Source organism: Cygnus atratus, chromosome 4 (assembly GCF_013377495.2).
Source record: "Cygnus atratus isolate AKBS03 ecotype Queensland, Australia chromosome 4, CAtr_DNAZoo_HiC_assembly, whole genome shotgun sequence".
Taxonomy (NCBI): Eukaryota; Metazoa; Chordata; class Aves; order Anseriformes; family Anatidae; genus Cygnus; species Cygnus atratus.
In genome coordinates, this window is record NC_066365.1 from 6,376,036 (window position 1) to 6,394,560 (window position 18,525).

General features: G+C 37.2%; 2 protein-coding genes across 4 annotated transcripts in view; both read left to right on the forward strand.

The window, feature by feature from the left end:
- Window positions 1-1,149, forward strand: part of CENPE (centromere protein E) — a 35,970-nt gene extending 34,821 nt beyond the window's left edge. Inside the window, exon 44 of one of the 2 annotated variants that reach the window (XM_035541480.2) lies at window positions 179-1,149. In XM_035541480.2, coding sequence (XP_035397373.1) covers window positions 179-276 — 98 coding nt within the window. In that variant the 3' untranslated portion in view covers window positions 277-1,149. The remainder of the gene's footprint in view (window positions 1-178) is intronic. The other variant, XM_050710546.1, reaches the window with a different exon arrangement.
- A 1,745-nt stretch (window positions 1,150-2,894) lies between these two features.
- Window positions 2,895-17,942, forward strand: BDH2 (3-hydroxybutyrate dehydrogenase 2). 2 transcript variants are annotated; one of them, XM_035537779.2, is made up of 10 exons: window positions 2,895-2,973; window positions 4,949-5,029; window positions 5,874-5,952; window positions 8,909-9,005; window positions 9,496-9,604; window positions 11,306-11,366; window positions 12,719-12,832; window positions 13,562-13,620; window positions 14,287-14,379; window positions 15,648-17,942. In XM_035537779.2, exons 2-10 carry the CDS (start codon window positions 4,958-4,960, stop codon window positions 15,699-15,701), a joined length of 738 nt encoding a protein of 245 aa, XP_035393672.1. In that variant the 5' UTR covers window positions 2,895-2,973; window positions 4,949-4,957; the 3' UTR covers window positions 15,702-17,942. The 2 variants fall into 2 exon arrangements, with proteins under 2 accessions (XP_035393672.1, XP_050566505.1); XM_050710548.1 differs by having other exon boundaries at window positions 2,909-2,938.
- The last annotated feature ends 583 nt before the right edge of the window (window positions 17,943-18,525 follow it).

The window sequence follows — 18,525 nt, forward strand, 5'->3', positions numbered from 1 at the left end:
ATGGCCAACTTAATAATAGCCAACTTAATAATAGTACAGACTTCTTAGCAACACCATGCTTCTTTGAGGCCAGCTTTGGTAGCTGACTCCTAAAACCCTAGTCAAGATTAAATTGCTGTATTCCTACTACTTGTGAAACTGAGAAAGCATTACTGTAATATTCTTGTCTTCTGTACAGATACGCGACCTGCAGGAATAGAGCCCACAGAAGAATATCTTAAGCAGTGGTTTGGAACTTCAGAGAAAGATAAAGCCCCTGATTGTACTACCCAGTAAAGATGTTCTGTTGTAAGCTGCCTTTGCAGTGGTAACATCCAGAATCTGCCTATATGGAAGACAGTTCCGTCAGGTTAAATCATCAACTGTGGGAAGAGCTCTGGCAGCATGCAATTCCCTTGTTGTCCTGGAGCTGCTGCTTCTCCCAGCTGGAAAAGCTGCAATACAAGAACAAAAATTGAAAAGCAGTCATATTGCCTGCAAACTGCTGCTGATGTTCTTCTTTGGTTATTTTCTGGATAGCAAAGAAAGAAAAGCTAACTTACTGAGGAAAAATGGACACAGGAATGAATCACAAACTAATCTACTATGAAACTTCTCAAACTTCTCTGGCGTTCCTGCAACAGTCCTGTCTGGGTGGTTTCTATCTTCAGAGAGCTGTTGATTTGGAAAGAACTGTTCTCACTAGTTACTTTTTGCTTCTCAATATAGAAGTTTTATACTTTTTTTTTTTTTTGAGACTGTGGAAACTGCATTTTTACCACAACTTTAACCTCTGTATTGGGCACTGCAACTGAAGTTGCTCGTTTTCTGTTTTGTAAGGCACAAAATCAAGGATTTCTCTTAAACTCTTTACAATATTTCTGCAGCTCAGTCAATTATGGTGCCAGGAGTAACTTTGTATTTTGTATCATCTTTGAGTATACTTCTACTTCCTGTTTGAAGGTGGACATCTGGATTTTTTTTCCAAACAGTAAGCAATGGATCTAGTTGATGCTTCAGTTACTCTAGTGAGTGAAAAACAAATTGTACGATCAGGGCTGTATGGCAGACTGTTTTACTATCCTGCTTACATGAATTTTGAGACTTATTTTTTATGTCCTGTATAAGAAGGTTTGTTTTGACAATAAACTTTAATGTGTTCAGTATTTCAAAATATTTCTGCTGGTCACTTCAGTTTTGTGGAGACATGATGCTATGATTTGAGGATGCTGATTATAATATTCAGTCTAAAAACAGTCTTTTATAGTAATCTCACCACTTTCATCATTATTATGCTTCTTGTCTGTCTTATAGCTTTCTGCAGTCAGTCTGTGCAGCGAATTACTGTTGCACAAATCTGTGTCACCAGTGTTTTGTTTAATTCTTTCTAACTGAATCTTTGCTCTATCGTGAAATGTTTAAGTCTAAAAGACAGATCCTTCCCTTCCTCCAAGCTAGAAGAAATTTGGCACTGAAAACCTGAGATGAACTCCTTTAAGAATGAAATCATCATCATGAAACGTCAGTGTCATACTGAACAAAGACTTTTGTATCAAAAGTCTCGTCTTTATTTTATAGGAATGAAGCTCTGAATGTTACCAGATCTCTTCCTAAGCACTTTATTTTGGGATAGCCAGACTGATAAGCAAATGGTTACATCATCATTTTTCTGGATGCACTGCAGTTAGTGGGATTGGAAGAGTAACACAAGGGTTGTTTACCTGACAGGGGTACTTCTGAAATCCTTACTGAAGATCCAACCTTGAATAGCTGAAAACTGCCACCTACTGCAACTACTAAGAAGTTGTGAACATTCACATTTCTAAATCTTTGTCATGGAAAGCTTTTAAAGATTGCTAGCTAAAAATACACAAGTTCTAAATACCATTGCTGAACTCAGCACTGCACTGTTTCCTTTCCTGTTACAGCCATAGATAGGTAGCAATAATTCATTTTCCTGACAGTGATAAATGCAAGTTGTTCCATTTTTTCTTTGCAATTTCCCATTATTGTTGAACAATATTTCCTTTGGCTACCACACTTTTTTCCTTTCTTTCATTCTGGTGTTTTATTAAAAGAATAAATTTTAAGCTGACTTTTTCCTTCCAGAAGAGAAAAGCAAGGTGTCTGCCTTGTGGGTTTTTTTTACACAGTTTCAGGATATTTATTAATTGCTTGCTAGAACATTTCTAGATTTAGAGATTTTTCTGGTGCTTGAGCTGATAGAGCTGTTGCAGTGTATTCCTGTTTGTGCCTGAATTTAGTAGTTGTAAGGCTAAGGACAGGAGAATTAAATGATTCTAGAAAACCTAGTCATTAAACACTTTGTTAACTGGAGAGCTGATTTTCAAAGCCTTAGAAAGCTGTTACAGTTCAAGAGTGGCATAATATTACTGAACGTGCCTGTGTGCGTGTCCAAGTTTACCCACAGAAATGTGCCCAGCTGAAATTCAGGCAGCATTCCAAATTCATTAAGAGCTATTAGGGTAGTGTTGGATCTGGTGTGAGCTTATAATTAAATTTTGTCCTAGAATTTTCCAGTCTCATGATGTTAACTGCCTTAACAGATATAAGTTAAAACACTAGATACAAATTTAAGAACAGATACCTTGGTAAATCAACAATTAAAAAATTATTTTTCAAGTATTGTCCTAGCTTAAAATTTGATGATGGATAAAGAGGAATTGCTTGGGGAAGAACATTCTTGTGGCCTTTTTTGGTGGGAATCCTGTTGATTTCTTGCATTCTTTAGGGGGAATGGACAGCTAATGTTTATGATCCTTTTTTATTCCTAACCTGTGCAGGAGAAAATCACACTTAAAATCTTGAGTTTCACTAGATGGCAGCATTTTGGTGTTTCAAAATGAAACTACATTCGTATATAGAAACTTATCAGTTAGACTACAACTCCCAACAAGCACAGCAAAACAGATAAGCATAAAACTTCCTTTTTACAAAGGTCAGTAAACCTAACAAGCTGGTTGAGATCTTCTGGTGAGTGACTATACTAATCTTTATTTTTAAAAGTTTCATAGAATTAGTGTGTCAAATATTCATTAAAAATGATTGTTAGATTAAAAAAAGTATAGTGCATTTTGCTTCCAAAATCATATGGTGATTCAAGGAAGTACTTCGATCCATTTTTTTTTCTACTGGAAAATATGTATGTAACAGCAAAGAACAAGAATTTCTGCCTCGAGTGGGCACTTTAACACCAGACTTTTGGGATACTTGGGACTTTTGCCAAAATGAATATTTTTTTTCCCAGAATTTTATATTTCGGGAGGTGTGTTTTGCAAAGCTTGGTGCATTAGAGAGACAGTGCCACCTAGTCACGTGCAGTCTCCTTTCCCTCGGTTTAGCTTGGTAATTTTCACCTGTCAGCACAATAACTTTCTGCTAACACAGGCCCAGTCTCATGTAATGTGAAATAGCCTCCATCAGAGGCATCCTAAGAGACACTGCTTTACTAGCCAGCCTGTAAAACAATTTTTAGGTATTGTTCTTTCCCCGCGTTAGAAAGGTGCATCTTAGTTATAGATTGGGTAGTGGACTGTTTTGGTGGTTTGTCTTCCTTAGTTTCATTTTGAGGTTTGTTTTTGTACATTCTTCCCTCTGGTTATAGGGGGAAAAACTTACAATTTCAGTGCATTGAAACAGGCAGGCATTTCAGTGTTTCAAAACACAATCTGGAAGTCAGTCCAATCTTAATTCAAATGAGATAATGTTTTTATATTAGGGTGGAAATAATTTTTTAGTCTAACAGTTTAAAAATAAGTTCAGTTTGTTGAATCTGTAACTTTTAGAGAAACATGCTACTTTTGCCCCAGATTTTGTTGGGAAAAACTGACCAGAAATCCTATCTGCTTTCTCAGAAAAATCAGAAATGAATAGTCTGGTTTGAGATGTAGGACACTAAACTCAACTAACAAATCACAGGATGGATTTGAGCATCTCCAGGTGCTAGCATTGGCTGCTAACCTAGGGGAAGTTGTGGGTCTGCATCTAACTTCTGAATGAAGTACTCAGCATGTTGGGTTTATGCATGTATTTTAAAAACTTAAGGTTCTTGGGAAACCTTTCTACACTCATAGCTAAACAGAGAAACTTTGTTCTGTGATTTTTAAAAGTGTATAAATGTTTGCTTGTTGGGAACTCAGTTAACAAAACCAGATCGCACTGGGATACGGTGACCTTAGGTAGTTTTTTGAAACGTTCTATTCAGTAATTTAGGCCTTGAATAAACAAAAAGCCTACTAGGGACTTTTTGAACCCATAGGAGTGCAAAGGATGGCATTTGCTTTTGCTTGTTTGCAACTTTACGTGCTATGTTTTTTTTTTAAACATAATACTGCATTTGAAAGCAGTATGTCTAGGCAAAAAAAGAGGACCTCACTTTGCCTTTTGGCTGATACACCATAAGCAACGTGGAACCTCCTAGAAGAAGAATATTATTTGCATTGTCAAACACTAGAAAAATAAATCCTTTTATTCCCCTACACCTTGCCCTGAGTATGCTCAGTAGTTCTCAGAGGTCGAACTGTGATAAAGATGAGAGGACAGATGCATTTCCCTTTACCCCCTCACCTTGTGGAGCTGGGAATCTGCTGTGCTGGAAGATTGCTGAAACGATTCAGAGCACACAAAGGCCAGGTCTTGGACATGATGGAAGGAAAAGACATTTTGCAGTGCCCTACAGGGTAATGTGCAGATTTTATTGCCGTTTGGGAAGCTAAGTCTACAGTATGAGAGGAATAGAAAGAGAGACCTGCTTTCTAAGAACACAGTGGGCAGTGGAGATTACAACCTATTTTACTTCTCTTCTGACTCAGCACCTAATCAGAATGCTTTGACTTGAATAGTAGAGGTGCTCTGAATTATGTTTGGTTTTTGGAATGCACTTGTATCTGATTCCCTGGAAGTGATGTTAGCTCACTTTGTTAGATTGTGACACTTTCTGTCTGCGCAGGTCAGCAATATGGGTCGGCTCGATGGGAAGGTAATACTGCTGTCTGCAGCAGCACAAGGGATTGGGCGAGCCACTGCTATCGTAAGTTGGAAAAATATTTTTCTTCTGTACCTAAGCTAGGTCTCTAATGCTAGAGTGCCCAACATCATCTGCACCAAACAAGTTTTTGAATTAATAAACTACAGATTAAGCCAGAACTACTTATTGGAAAAAATCAGGGAATGATGTAGTTACTGCACTGCGTTAGGTAAGCTGTTTGGAGTTTTAACTTCTGAAAGTCTTAAGCACAGGAGTGGCGATAAACAATGTGGGCAGGATTTAGGAGCAGTTGCAACTACTTTTAACAATACATGGTTGTACTGTCTGTGCCTTTTAATCCAATGTCTCTGCTGCTTTTTCTGGGAGAAAATAAGGATATAGGGAAGGTTTCCTGTTGATAAGGCTGGATACTGCAAAGATCCCCCATGGTAAAGCCAAGATGTTTCAACTATGCTGGTAGTTGATGTAACCAATTCCACACGATGAAGAGCACAGCTACAAGGCAACTGTGAGAAAAACCTTTCAAAAAATATTTAATTACTCTTAAAACAGAATTAAAATGTGGATTTTTTTGTTGTTTTTGTTTTTTAGTTTTGGTTAATGCCTAATTTCTTTTGACTAGTTCTGCTCCTGTTGCTTCCTTTTTCCATAGGAAGACAGAGGAACTATGGAGTTATTTCAGTACCACCATAATAGTTATCCCCAGGGTGTTTGGTAATTGATGTCTGTTACTTCCTCACATGCCCAGAATGAGAAGAGAAGGGGGAGATTAGCTGCCTTCAGTCAACTTTTATTTCAAGCCAAAAGGGAAATGCAAAGAAAGCAGACTTTTTGCTAAAATCTAGCATATTTAAATATAAACTACATTTCTTACTGTATTCTTCAGGCTTTTGCTAAAGAAGGAGCCAAAGTCATTGCTACAGACATCAATAAGCCTAAGCTGCAGGAGCTGGAGAAATACCCAGGTAAATGATCTACTGTAGGCATTAGTTCAAACCTTGCAAGTTTTGTTGTAGGTTGGCCAAAATATAACTTAGGGGTAGGGCAAACTTCAAAAGACCAGGAAAAAAATGGAAAACATGGAGACTAATTCTCTAGTTACTGTCGTTACTTTATTCTGTGGTGTGGAATGGCAGAGGTGACGTGTAAAATGCTGCAATGTCAGGATTGATTTTAGACAGAATATTCTAGGAGTGTGGAGTAACTTTGTGTGTTTCTTCTGTCACAGAAGCAGTAGATTACCTCTTCCCAGAATGGTGTATTACCTTTTTTGAGTTGCCAGGCTGACTGTCAGACTGAAAAAGCTTCAAATGTTTTACTCTGATCACAAGAACTAATACACAGCTATACAAACAGATTTAGTGTTTTGCATGTCCATGGTCCATACTTAGCAAGGAGCACATCAAAAGGATAGCTTTCTAGCAGGAATTGGTACGTCTTCAGAAACAAATTCCACCAATACAAGGTGAGCTTATTTTATTTGTACAAATGCTCAGGCCTGAAGGTTGCACAGGAACATATTTCAGGGAGAATGGTTTCAACACCTGTATTTCTCTATTATTAGAGACACATGAGTGTGGGATACTATTTTAAAAAAAAATCAGTCTTGAAAGAAAAAATAAGGCATAGGTATATCTCACAACTGAAAATGCTTCCAGCTTAATTCGATGAAAGGAAATGATTGTTAGGCTTTACCAATTCCTATTAGAGTGGGACAGTAAAATCCATGAAACTACTTCTCTTTCACACAGTGTTAAGTGAACATCGCTCTCCTTTGACAAGAGTTCACTGCAAGCGGTTCCGTTGCAGTTCTTTAAGAACTTTGGGACTTTCCAGGTTTATTCTGTTTAGGGAAGTGTTACAGTTTGAACTGTGCTTTGTTTTCCATCTGCTAGTGTGTTCAGAAGGAAAAAGATAATTTTTTCATATACTTTTGGCCATTTCTATCTTTTTGATATATTAATTAAACTCTCATTCACTGAGGCTTGGCATATTGTGCTCTTTGAATTTTTTCCAGAAGATGTAATTCCACTGTTCATCACCAGCCTGTAGTGTTACTAATTACATCATACACAAATATTTTCAAAAGTGTCTGTATCATTTAATTAAGCATGTTCATGGACTTGTCAGTTTGCTTCAAAAGACCCAAGTGTAAGGTTGGATGAGAGATCCAGAGGCTATTAAGTCCTACTTTTTGCACAAAGCAGGTCTAATTAAAGCAGTTTGCCCGGAGCCAAGTTAGGAATATCTCCAGAGATGGAAATTCCATGACCTCTGTAGGCTGCTGTTTCCCATGTGACTACACTGATGGTTTTAAAGTAATAATCTTTAAGAATAACAAAAAATCCCACACTGCTCTTCGCATTTGGTCGGACTTTCTGATTTTTCTGTTGCCTTTAATCCTTCTACTGCGGGCCTCTGAGAACTCCAGCTCCATCTTCTCTACAGCCTCATAGTAGGTAGTTTTAGGCTTCTATTTGACAATGTCTTACTTAGCTGCATGTGACTAAACTGTGTTTAAAAAGAAAATGTTTTGGGGTACAGGTGTCCTGTGTTAGATACCCCTTAGTCCTAGATTCAGGATGAGCCATGGCAAGGCTGTGGCAAGTGTGATCTACAGCAAGTCTTAGTGCCCTGGAGCCTAATTTTAGCCACTATTGGAGTACAGCTCCAGTGCTCCTCTTTTTACACTCATTCGGGTTTCCTGCGGGTGGGAAGCTTTATTAGAGGAAGGTACACAGCAGGGAGTGAGGTTGCAGCCAGGCTGTATCAAAAAGCATGCTGAATTCTGTAGAAAGGATTCAGCCTTGACGTGGGGTTAGAGAAGCTAGTTGCAGTAGATTACTGGAAACTACTTAACATAAAATGAGGTGAAATGACACGTAGATTATATCACGTCATGTTACAGCTCATCTGGATGTGTAGTTCATTTACTGTGCTCTTTTCACTTCTGTCCAGGGGGTGGCACTGCTGTGGTTGGCCCTGAAGCAGTTCTGTTAAAGGGGCTGATTCTATTGAAAACTGTTCTCAGGAGTAGCACCTGTCCCTGTTTTGTAGTAATTAGGATTTCTCAATCTTTCAAATATATAGTTTTGTTTTGTTTAGAGAAGTTTACTTTTTTGCTATTATCGGTGGCTATCTTGAAGGTACAGCATAGGCACAGCCAGTGCTACGAGCACTGATGGTGACAGCTGTCAGAGGCTGTAATAAGCAGGAGGTTATAGTGAAAAGCAGCAAGTTTCTAAGCATTTTTTGATGATAAATAATTACAAAAGTATAAGCATCATAAATTTGAACTAGTCTTCACGATAGAAGCCATCCACTTGCTACACTTTCTCTTAAATTGTATTGTCATAGTTATATCATCTCAGGTTGTCTATGGCTTATGTGAAATCACTTTTCCTCATTAATTAAATAACAAGTTGATTCATAGTATCCTCAACTACAAATGGATAGATGGTATGTAATGTGATTGTGAGACATGTAACTAATTCTAAGTAACTATTCTTTAGTAGGGGGCATGAAAGCTTGTTATGATTATACAGGCTCTGTAATTCAAGTGGAATGGCACAGTGGAATTCAAATTTATTGGAAATGATTTTTATGGTAAATTACATTAATTCATCTGCTTGTGTGATGCTGTATTGTAATTGAATCAGTTGATCTATTTTTAATTCCTTTCTGAAATGTTAAGAAGCAAGCCATGCTGTCCATTGCTGTCCTGATTTAAGCATTACACTAATTAATCATTAAGTGCAACTCTAGCTCAGTGAGTCTCCGTGTTTTGGCTCAGCACTTGACAGGAGACCGTTCCTGGCAAGCCATTGACTTGAGTGGGAGGTGCAGTGTCCTCGGCACTTCAGAAAAACAAGCTGCTGATCCTTAGCCAAATACTGTGAAACTAAAACCATGTTTTTCCAGGCATTCAAATACGGGTTCTGGATGTCACCCAAAGGGAGCAGATAGAAAATCTGGCCAAGGAGATTGGAAGGATAGATGTCCTCTGTAATATTGCAGGGTAACCAACTTCTATTTGATCCTACTTCTTTTTCCAGTTTTTCCTGTCCTCCTGAACTACTTTCTTTTACCTAATGCTTGTTGTTGTTGTTGTAATGTGTTTAGTATCTTTAACATAAATTTACATGTGTTTTCATTAAACTGAGCTTTTTGTGTGCAGCAGTGTTACCCAGGCCAAAGTAGAATGGCTGTGGAACTTGTTAGGGTTTTCCCTGCTCTGTGGATGCACTATACTGCTGGCTTTCACTTTCCTGGTAGACCACCAATTGCACCAATGCTTCTTTAATGTATTTGGTTTTTAATTTCCCTACTGGCAAACATTTCTTTGCATATTGAGGGAAAAACACTGTTGCTGTCTTTTTTCAGAAGAGCTCTTGTTCCTGCTTTTCAAGATTGCAAGGGTATAACAAAATAATAGTGGAAAAATGTGGATTAAAAAGCCACAGAAATGTAAATCCCAGATAGCAATCTGCTTCATCCACTTATTCCAGGTTTGTTCATCATGGAACCATTCTGGAATGTGAGGAGCAAGACTGGAACTTCACTATGAACCTCAATGTTCGCAGCATGTATCTAATGATCAAGACATTCCTTCCAATGGTAAGCCTTCATCACCTGTGATGCTTAGTCTCTCCTGCATTGCATTTAAGTGTGATAGGTCTAAGTTGTTGCCACTGTGACAGCTTGGGATTTGAGATAGAAGATGCAAGTATGCAGCTTTAGATAGGGAAGGCCCTTAAATTATTGTATTCCTGTACTCTAAAGCATTGTCTGTATTGTACAAAACCCATCTAAAAATATTATAGAGAAGGTTAATTCAGGACTTTTCCTATGTAATTTACAACTAAAATCCTTCAAATACAGAGCATAATACTATCCTACTGTGTTGTACTACAACAAACAGCTGCACGTTGTATAATAATACCACAGCTAAAAATATCTATAAATAACATATGTTAACATAGACTTTCTGCAACCACAGAAATCTCATGGAGCAATTCAGTGCCACTGATGAATACATGTTCATTATATGGCAACAACAGTTCAATTAGACAATTGAGCAGCTTGAGGACAAGGACTGTTTGTGAAGTAATAGCTCTGTTCTAGACTACAGAAACTTCTGGGCTGAATAAGGTGGTTTGTATTCCTCCTGTAAAAGCAAAGGCTAGAAGTGGTAGCTGTGACCATGACTGGATGACTACTACTTTTTTCAGTGTTACTCCAGTCCTTGTTTTTCATAGCCAATCTTCATTTTCAAAGGTTCCTTGCAACAACTTTAGGCATCTGAGGTTCTGTGATGCCTAAAAAGTTTATAACTTAGCTACAATTCAAAGATGCTAGAGAGCTGTGCTTTATTCTTCTCCAAAGCAAGAAGAGTTTGGAGGGGATCAGTGAATTGCTACGTTGGCAGATGGGATGAGACAGATGCCCATGTAGGGTGACTTACTGTGGTGACAAAGATGGCAAGGTGGATAGTATGTACCTTAAGAACTACCACCAACATACCAGCTCATAGCAATGAGTATTTGTCAGCAAAGCATTCAACTTCAGATCAGTGATCCTTCACTGTAAAAGTGATTGAGGGGGATGTTTCATATGAAGAGCACATCATGTTGCATGTGGGGATTCACGTCACAGAGTATTGATCAGTAGCATTTTACAAAGGTAAGCAATCATTTTAGATTCACTTGGAAAGGTGGCTTCACCTTAACTGACTGAATAGCTATGCTGGGATTATACAGAACAAACTATAGTCAGGGTTATGCTGTTGGTTTATTTTGTTTTTTAAAGTCTTTGTCACTCTCTCGTACCATGCAAGTTGGAACAAGATAAATAACAGTAATGTCATTTTAATAATTCTATCAACTAGGTAGGAGGTAAATCCTAGGGGCAGGCAAGCAGCAGGAATGTTACACCTTGTCCTCAGGCTGGTTTCTCTTGATTTTATTTTAGGTGCACAAATTCCTTGGTGCTCCACAACAGAGATGATGCTAGTCCTTCACGTTTTAGGAGCTTTGTAGGTATATTGAGAAAGAACAAAATCCTCCTCTGTTGTCATTGTCATCTTCATTCCTGAAATGGCTTAGGAGAACTTAGTGTGAATTTCAGAATTTGCTTTACTACTTCAGTCAACAGATCAAAAAGATGAGTGCATGTTCATGCCACTGACGCTCTGTTATCTGGCATATCACTTGCATATCAGTAGGGCTGATAGTTCTGCTGGTTGCTATGGGCTGTTCTGCTGGGCCTGCAGATAATAAAGCTGTTTGTGTTTGAATGACATAAGTATTCTTTTTGCAGATGATTAAACAGAAATCTGGAAATATTATAAACATGTCTTCTGTGGCATCCAGCATTAAAGGTCAGTAGCTTTCTAGAGAAATTCATGTATAAATCTTTCACAGTCTTAAAGTGTCCTGTTGACAATCCCGTCCTGAAAGAATTTGCATATCCATTTTTGAGAAAAGTTTTATAGGGCTGTATGTAGTGAGTGCCCTTGATACTGATCCTTTGTGCGTATGCCTGATGAAGCATGCTGTAGTTAAATTGTGTACAATAGTAACTCCTCATTCAACATGGGAAATGGGACATTCTTGGTGAACAAATCAAAGCTTTGCTGTAAAAGGAGGTGAATGATCTATAGATACTTTGTTGTAGATAAGTTTTTGTGATCAAAACAGAGGATTACAGGAACAGAGGGCCTCCTAATCATTTACTACGGGATTGGACCTGATGCTCGAGTTACTTCTATTAACGGCAAGTTGCTTCTATTCTAGTTGCCTAGGTGTTTGATTCTTGGTTTCGAATGACCCAATGTAAACACCCTAATGCTTGGTAGTTTTGTTTTTTTTGTGTGTGTGTGTGTGTTTTTTTCTGGTATGTAGTATTCCTCAGGGCAGTTGAAATGGGCAAATCTGACTCACTAATCACATATGAGGGGGAGAGAAGTGATGTTGCAACTGCACAGCAGTATTATGAAAAGAAAGACTTCAGTCTTCCTAAGAACAGGAATAATAATTTGAGGTGACATGTATAACAACTAAGCAAAAAAGCTAAAAAGCTACCAATTAACCTGTGGAGGGTAAAAAAAAACAATGGGAATGAAAAATAAATATTGTGCTGGTCAGCGTTTAAAGGACTTTACCAATCCTGTGGTAGGAATGCAGTAAAAATAAAAAGTGAATATGTTGACTCTTAAATATGCACAAAAACATAGACATAAAGCTCCAGAAACACCAAAGTCCTGGCCTTTGAGCTTTTAAACCTGTTATGAAAGTATTGTAGAATCCTTTCTACCTGTAAGGAATAAGTAAAAAGTAATTACTTTCAGTGATACCTTGCTACATATGTTCTTAAGAGAAACAATGAAGTGGCAATTACATAAGCACTATAGCCATGCTTCCAAAGAAAAACTGTCAGTGATTAACAGATGGGTCTCTACTCTTCATAAACATTTGTTTGCTTGCTTTCTTTGTTACTTTTTCTATACTACTCCCCAGATTCATACTATTGAAGAATACTGTGCTTTATTCTGGTGTATACCTGAGCAGAATTCTGGCAGCCAGCATTCTACTTAGCCCGTCGTCATGGAGAGAGTGGGCTACAGGAAATTCTGGAGTCCAGAAGCAGATGCGTATTGAATAAACTTCTCTTTTTTTTCTTTTTTTCTTTTTTTTCTTTTTTTGTGCTGCCTTCACACTGACCTTCTGTTAGGAGTTGTGAACAGATTTGTATATAGTACTTCAAAGGCAGCAGTTATTGGTCTAACAAAGTCTGTGGCTGCTGATTTCATTGAACAAGGCATCAGATGCAACTGCGTATGTCCTGGTAAGTATTCTTGCAGTATTTTGTAAACATGAGCAGATGCTAAAAGACACATGGCCTGATTTAGTTTGACATCATTAACAAGGAATGACTTGCAAGTGACAACTAAAGTTACAAGGAATCAAAAACAACAAAAAGGCAAATAACTTTCTCCCCACCCCCCCCCCCCAAAAACAAACAAACAAACAAACAAAAAACCCCACACCAGAACATAGAATCATATCACAGAGTCGTAGAATGGTTTGGGTTGGAAGGGATCTTAAAGATCATCTAACTCCAACCCCCTGCCATAGGCAGGGATGCCAAGGCAGGGATGCTGTACTTGAAACATTTCTGAGATTTAAAAATAGAATAGCTATTACTTAATATAAACAGCATGTTTAACTTAAGTCTGTTAGCCCAGCACATGCACATTATGCATGTGTTACACAGTATTTGGGTGTTTATTGTTAAAGCTATTGTCCTAAAGTTAGAAGTGGGTGAGGCCTAGCCATCAGGCTAGCCATTGTTCAACCATCTGGAAAGAGCTGAATCTAATTTGCAAGTCTTGTATTTTATTGAAATTTAGGCTCCTAGGCTATGTTGATGATTTTGTACTCTTTCTCCTGAATCACATTATTACTAAGTTATACATCAGTGTTATGACATATAAATGGAACTCATGAACTGCATTTTTTATTATGACTGCTGATGAAGTTGAGCTTTAATATTGAATTTAATTTTTTTGCATAGGAACTGTTGACACACCATCTTTACAGGAAAGAATCCAAGCCCAGCCTAACCCAGAACAGGTGAGAAAGCAATTTATTATTTTGATCATGTACATACATATGTTTCTCTTCTTTTTTTCTTTTTTTTTTTTAAGAAGGCAGCACTTCTGCCCAAATTCAAAAATACTTTGTATTTCAGAACACCAATGGTAACATAACAGTAGCATCGTCTTTAATAATTTGGTCAGTTTGTTCTGAGGATGGGAGTATTAAAATGCATTGGAAGGACATTTCAAGTGAGTGCAGAGGGTCTGTCACTGGTTACAATATCTACTGCAAAATTAGATGACGTTTACTTCTTTGCCATATGGCAGCCATGAACCAGTGCAAAACAACAATAGAAAGGGCATTCTGGTCAGTGTGTTTAAAAATGAATCGCGTTCCTTGATCATACTAACTAGATAATTGTGAGCCTTCTTTTGAAGGGCCCAGGAATATCTACCACCAAAGGAAGAATGGCTTCAGTGGCTTTATTCTGGAACCAGAGGTTTAGGTCCAGTTGAATGTTTTTCAACATAACATTCGTACCACTGTGAGCCTTCTTTTTTCTAGCATAAACCCCCTACCCAGTATACTAAAAGTTAAAATATATGGCCTGTTTCCAGTATTGCTTTGTACATGTCACACACTAATTGGGTTAAAATAATTTTTATATTTTTGATATATGAAATGGTCTTGTATGTCTAGGCATTGAAAGATTTTCTAGCCAGACAGAAGACTGGTAGGATGGCTACCGCTGAAGAAGTGGCTCATCTCTTTGTGTACTTGGCCTCTGATGAAGTAAGTATGAGATGACACAATTTCCTGTCACAATCCTGTGCTTCTGTGCTACTTCACAATAGAGAGAACATGTTTTAAGAGGATTTATATTGTCTTCAAGCTAAATTGTTCCAATATATGTGTGTGTGTGTGTATGTATAAACAAATGAAAAAACCCTTGTCCATCTTTTATTGATACAAAAAGTACCCTGAATGTTGACAGGGATTGTTAAGGCATTATGTACTTGGTACCATAACGAGGTTGTTTTCATGCCATCTGAGCAATATCATTGTGAGTGATAGGAAAAATGGGCTTGTCTGCTCTTGCAAGTTGCTTTGTTTGCATGGCAGCTAGATGATGTTTTAAGGAGGTAAAATTAATACAGTCATCATCTGCTTGTATTATGCAAGAGAAAATATTTGTGTAGACCCACCAGTGATTTTAGCTAAATGGTCTAGTGCTCAGACTGCCACTTTGGCATAAGGAAAACAACAGACTTACTGAAGTTTTAGACCACGCTCTTAATGATCACTGCAAATAGCATTAATTTTAAAGAACTTATTTCACATCAAGCTTATTTCAGGTGCTATAAATTTATTATGGATCTAAAACTGGACTGGATTCCACTGGACTTGTCCAGCAGTCCTACTGAGCATAACAGAATGCTTTAATGTAATTAATTCAGACTTAATATTTCTATCTATCAGTAATCTGTTTCTCTTTCTCCAGTGTTTCTGTAAAGCTACCAACTTTTTCCAGTCTGGTCATGGGTTTTCAACCATGTGTAATTAATTCCAGTTTTGTAATATATTCCATTATATTTCTGTACTGATATAGAGAATAAAGTACCAACTCAGTTCTTTACCTCATTTTTCTGCACCATCTCAATTTTCATTTAGCTCTCCTTGTAATTATTGGCTGACCTAGTCATATTCTGCTCAGCTGAATGGAACTAACAGTATCATAGTGTAAGATATTATTCCTGCAGGTAAAATCTGTGAAGTCTAGCTTATGTGATTTTGCACATCCAGGATGTATTTTCATCTTAATGCCTCTAATACTATTTTTGCTACACTCCTCTGAGTTAATCAGAAGGATTCCATTTCTAAGTTTGTTTATATTGTATTTATCCAGACCTCTTTGTAAAACAGGCAACAGAAAAGTCTTTGTATGAGAAGAAAGTATTTTGAGTTTTAAAAAAAGTGTTTCCTTATACTTAACAGCTGTAAGATATATATATCTATATATATAAAATAATGAAAAATTGTTACCTTTTATGTAATTTCAGTCTGCCTACATGACTGGCAACGAACTCATCATTGATGGAGGATGGAGCTTGTGATCAACTCTACCTGCAGATGGAGACTTATACTATTAAAGGCAAGAAGTGAGGATCATGTTTCTCAGTTAAGAGTTTGCAAAGATTTAAATCACTCACATGATGTCATCCATACAAATTTGGTGCATTTTTATGGTTGTGATCTCTTTCTAGATTGATCTTACAGATTCACTTTTCCCTAAATGGTGAAACATTGGAGTAAAACATACTTCATGTTGCTTCTTTTTCTGGTAACTCCTGGAGCATGAGCAGGATTTTAGCCTTTCAGATATCAAAGTGCAAAGAATATTATTTAAGATACAAAATATAAGTCTTATTTTAAGCAAATCTATATTAAAGAAATTAAATACTACCCTTATTCTCAGTCTGCAAAATATTTGGAGGTTAAACATTCACGATTAGACTTCCTACCAGTATTAGCGGGCTATCCAGAGAAAACAGACTACTTTTAAACCAGCTGTACAATTATTGAACTAAGTATGGTTCAAACAACAGAAGAAGGCAGAAATAATAGCATGTTTGAATCATTCTGGAACTGTCGATAGATGTGTCTATATTAGAGAGCATACTAGTTCTTGCAAACTATATGTTAAAGTCCATCCTGCTTTGCAAATTGTGAATTTTTCTGTTCTCTGTAATAACTGTAGAAAAATGATCTGTGTTGAATTGTTGAGAAGAATCTGTCCCAAGTCTGACAACACTTAGAAGTTCAAAGTGGAAGGTGCAAGATGGTCAGGGACAATGTAGATACATAGTATATGGGCACAAGAAATTCCTGCGCATACAGTAAAGAGTCGGTGTACATGCACAGCTGATTTGTGCAACTGCAATATCCATTTTCCACATACTGGGGAAGTTAGGCTGTTGGAATCTGGAAAAATAGTAAATCATAGCCCAAAATACAGAACAACAGATTGCAATTAGAAGCAGTATAACTAGCAGCCTTGTATAGTTTCAGAGGTTTGGGGTTTTTTGTTCAAGCATACAAAGATTATAGACACTGTCTTCATGAAGTAGAAATGATGCAGATGAACCCGCTGTAATAGCTGTTAAAAGGCTAAGGCTTATGGCACGTAAAGAGCATAGAAAATCATAGGTAGTTTTGCAATCAGTATGAAAATTAGTGTATTTGCTGGTACCAAAGAGGTTGCACTAGGAGAATGACATGACCATTAATATGTCATTAATAGTATAGATTAATCCTAAAATTGTCTTGGAATTCTTCACTGCGTCTTTTCTGTCTGCATTGTACAGAAAGTACTGTGCAATGATGTCACTCTGGTAGGAGTGTATACATAGAGAAGTATTCTGAAAAAGACAGGTGGATCTTTATGAATACGTTTGACTTCTGGCAAGCAAAAGGAGTGGATTTTACCACTCTATCCACAGCCAATATATTCCCCTTCCAAAAGGATTCACTAATGAATGTACCAATACTGGACAAATATTGACGGCTCTGTAGACTAGGTGCTAGGCTTAGATAATCTATCGGTGAATTCTCAAATACCAATATTGGTCTTGCTAAAACACAGACTAAGTTTCTACAAGAATTTGTGTTGATATTTTTATTGTGGTAGCACATTGAGGCTTTGATTATGAATCAGAAATCTATTGTGGTAAAGACTCATACTCTGGAGAGGGGGGAAAAATCACAACCCAAAGATTTAAGGCAACAGATTGGAATTCCAAAGCTTTTTGGTATGCTAACATACCGTTAAAATTTACATGAATGACATGGGCTGACTTCCTATAAATATGGCTATGTTAAGAAATTGAACATAGCTCTATGAATCTAGTTTGTGAATGAAGCTGTATGCAATTTCATATTTTTTTCATGTCTATGAAATTGGTATAAATATGGGGGGAATAAATGATAAATGAGTGTGATTGGTCAGTAATCAGAAATCATGGGGGAAAATGTATTCTATTTTATGCATTTTTCTGTAACAACGACTGCCATGTTTTTAAGTGATTGCTTAAGTTTTTCAATATTTGCTGAAGCATTAATACAGATTGATTTCAAAGATGTGGAACATGTCTGGTTAACATCAGGCTTCTTGTTTGTAAAAGCTATGTTACTTACAATTTTAAAATGAGAAAGCGTTGTGGAGGCTGGCTTCCTCAGACTTGTTATGGGTTTAACTCTTAGCTTTAATCATGGTTGGGACATTCTGATCTGTGTAGTTTGTTCATGGGATTTTGGGCATGTTTTCTAGTATTTCAATAAAGTGACCCAGCAGCCAAGCAGGATGAAGTTGAGGCAAAAATCCAAAGTTATCCAAAACCGCTCCACCGATGCTCACTGACCTAAATTAAAATGCTGAAAGTTTCAAACTGTATCCTGCCAACAGGATACAGTTTCAGTGTTTTCAGAGCTTAATACCAAGGCCAAAGTTGTTGTCCTGTAGTTGGTACAGAAGGCTTACCTTGAAAAGAATCTCCCTGCTGCAGCAGGTCAGGAAACTTGCACTGTCCATTTTGAAAATAGAATTATGAATTTGAGAGAAACTTAAATATACTTATTGCATAGAGAACTTTATTAGTAAACATTTCTAAGCTCTTTGGTGATTGGCATACACCAATGCTACTCAAATGTTTTTTTGATAAAGCACACCTGCAAGAAAAGGAGAAGCCATCCACTTATATTACAGTAAAAGCACAGGGAGATGCATTTTTCAGTGAAGTTGGTTGTCAAAAACAAACACGATAACAAAAAAAAAAAAGCATATTTCTGTCTCTTGCTTTGTTAGCAGAGCATGTGTTGCATTTCAGAATTTGAACTGTTCACACATCCATATATTTTCATGGATGTCTAGGGGGCATGTCC

Bases quoted from the DNA above. Each gene is read 5' to 3' on its own strand.
- BDH2 (XM_035537779.2), top strand. From the start codon at position 4,958: ATGGGTCGGCTCGATGGGAAGGTAATACTGCTGTCTGCAGCAGCACAA. The intron at 5,953-8,908 runs GTAAATGATCTA...ATGTTTTTCCAG, and splicing joins GGAGCTGGAGAAATACCCAG to GCATTCAAATACGGGTTCTG. The intron at 14,380-15,647 runs GTAAGTATGAGA...ATGTAATTTCAG, and splicing joins TGTACTTGGCCTCTGATGAA to TCTGCCTACATGACTGGCAA.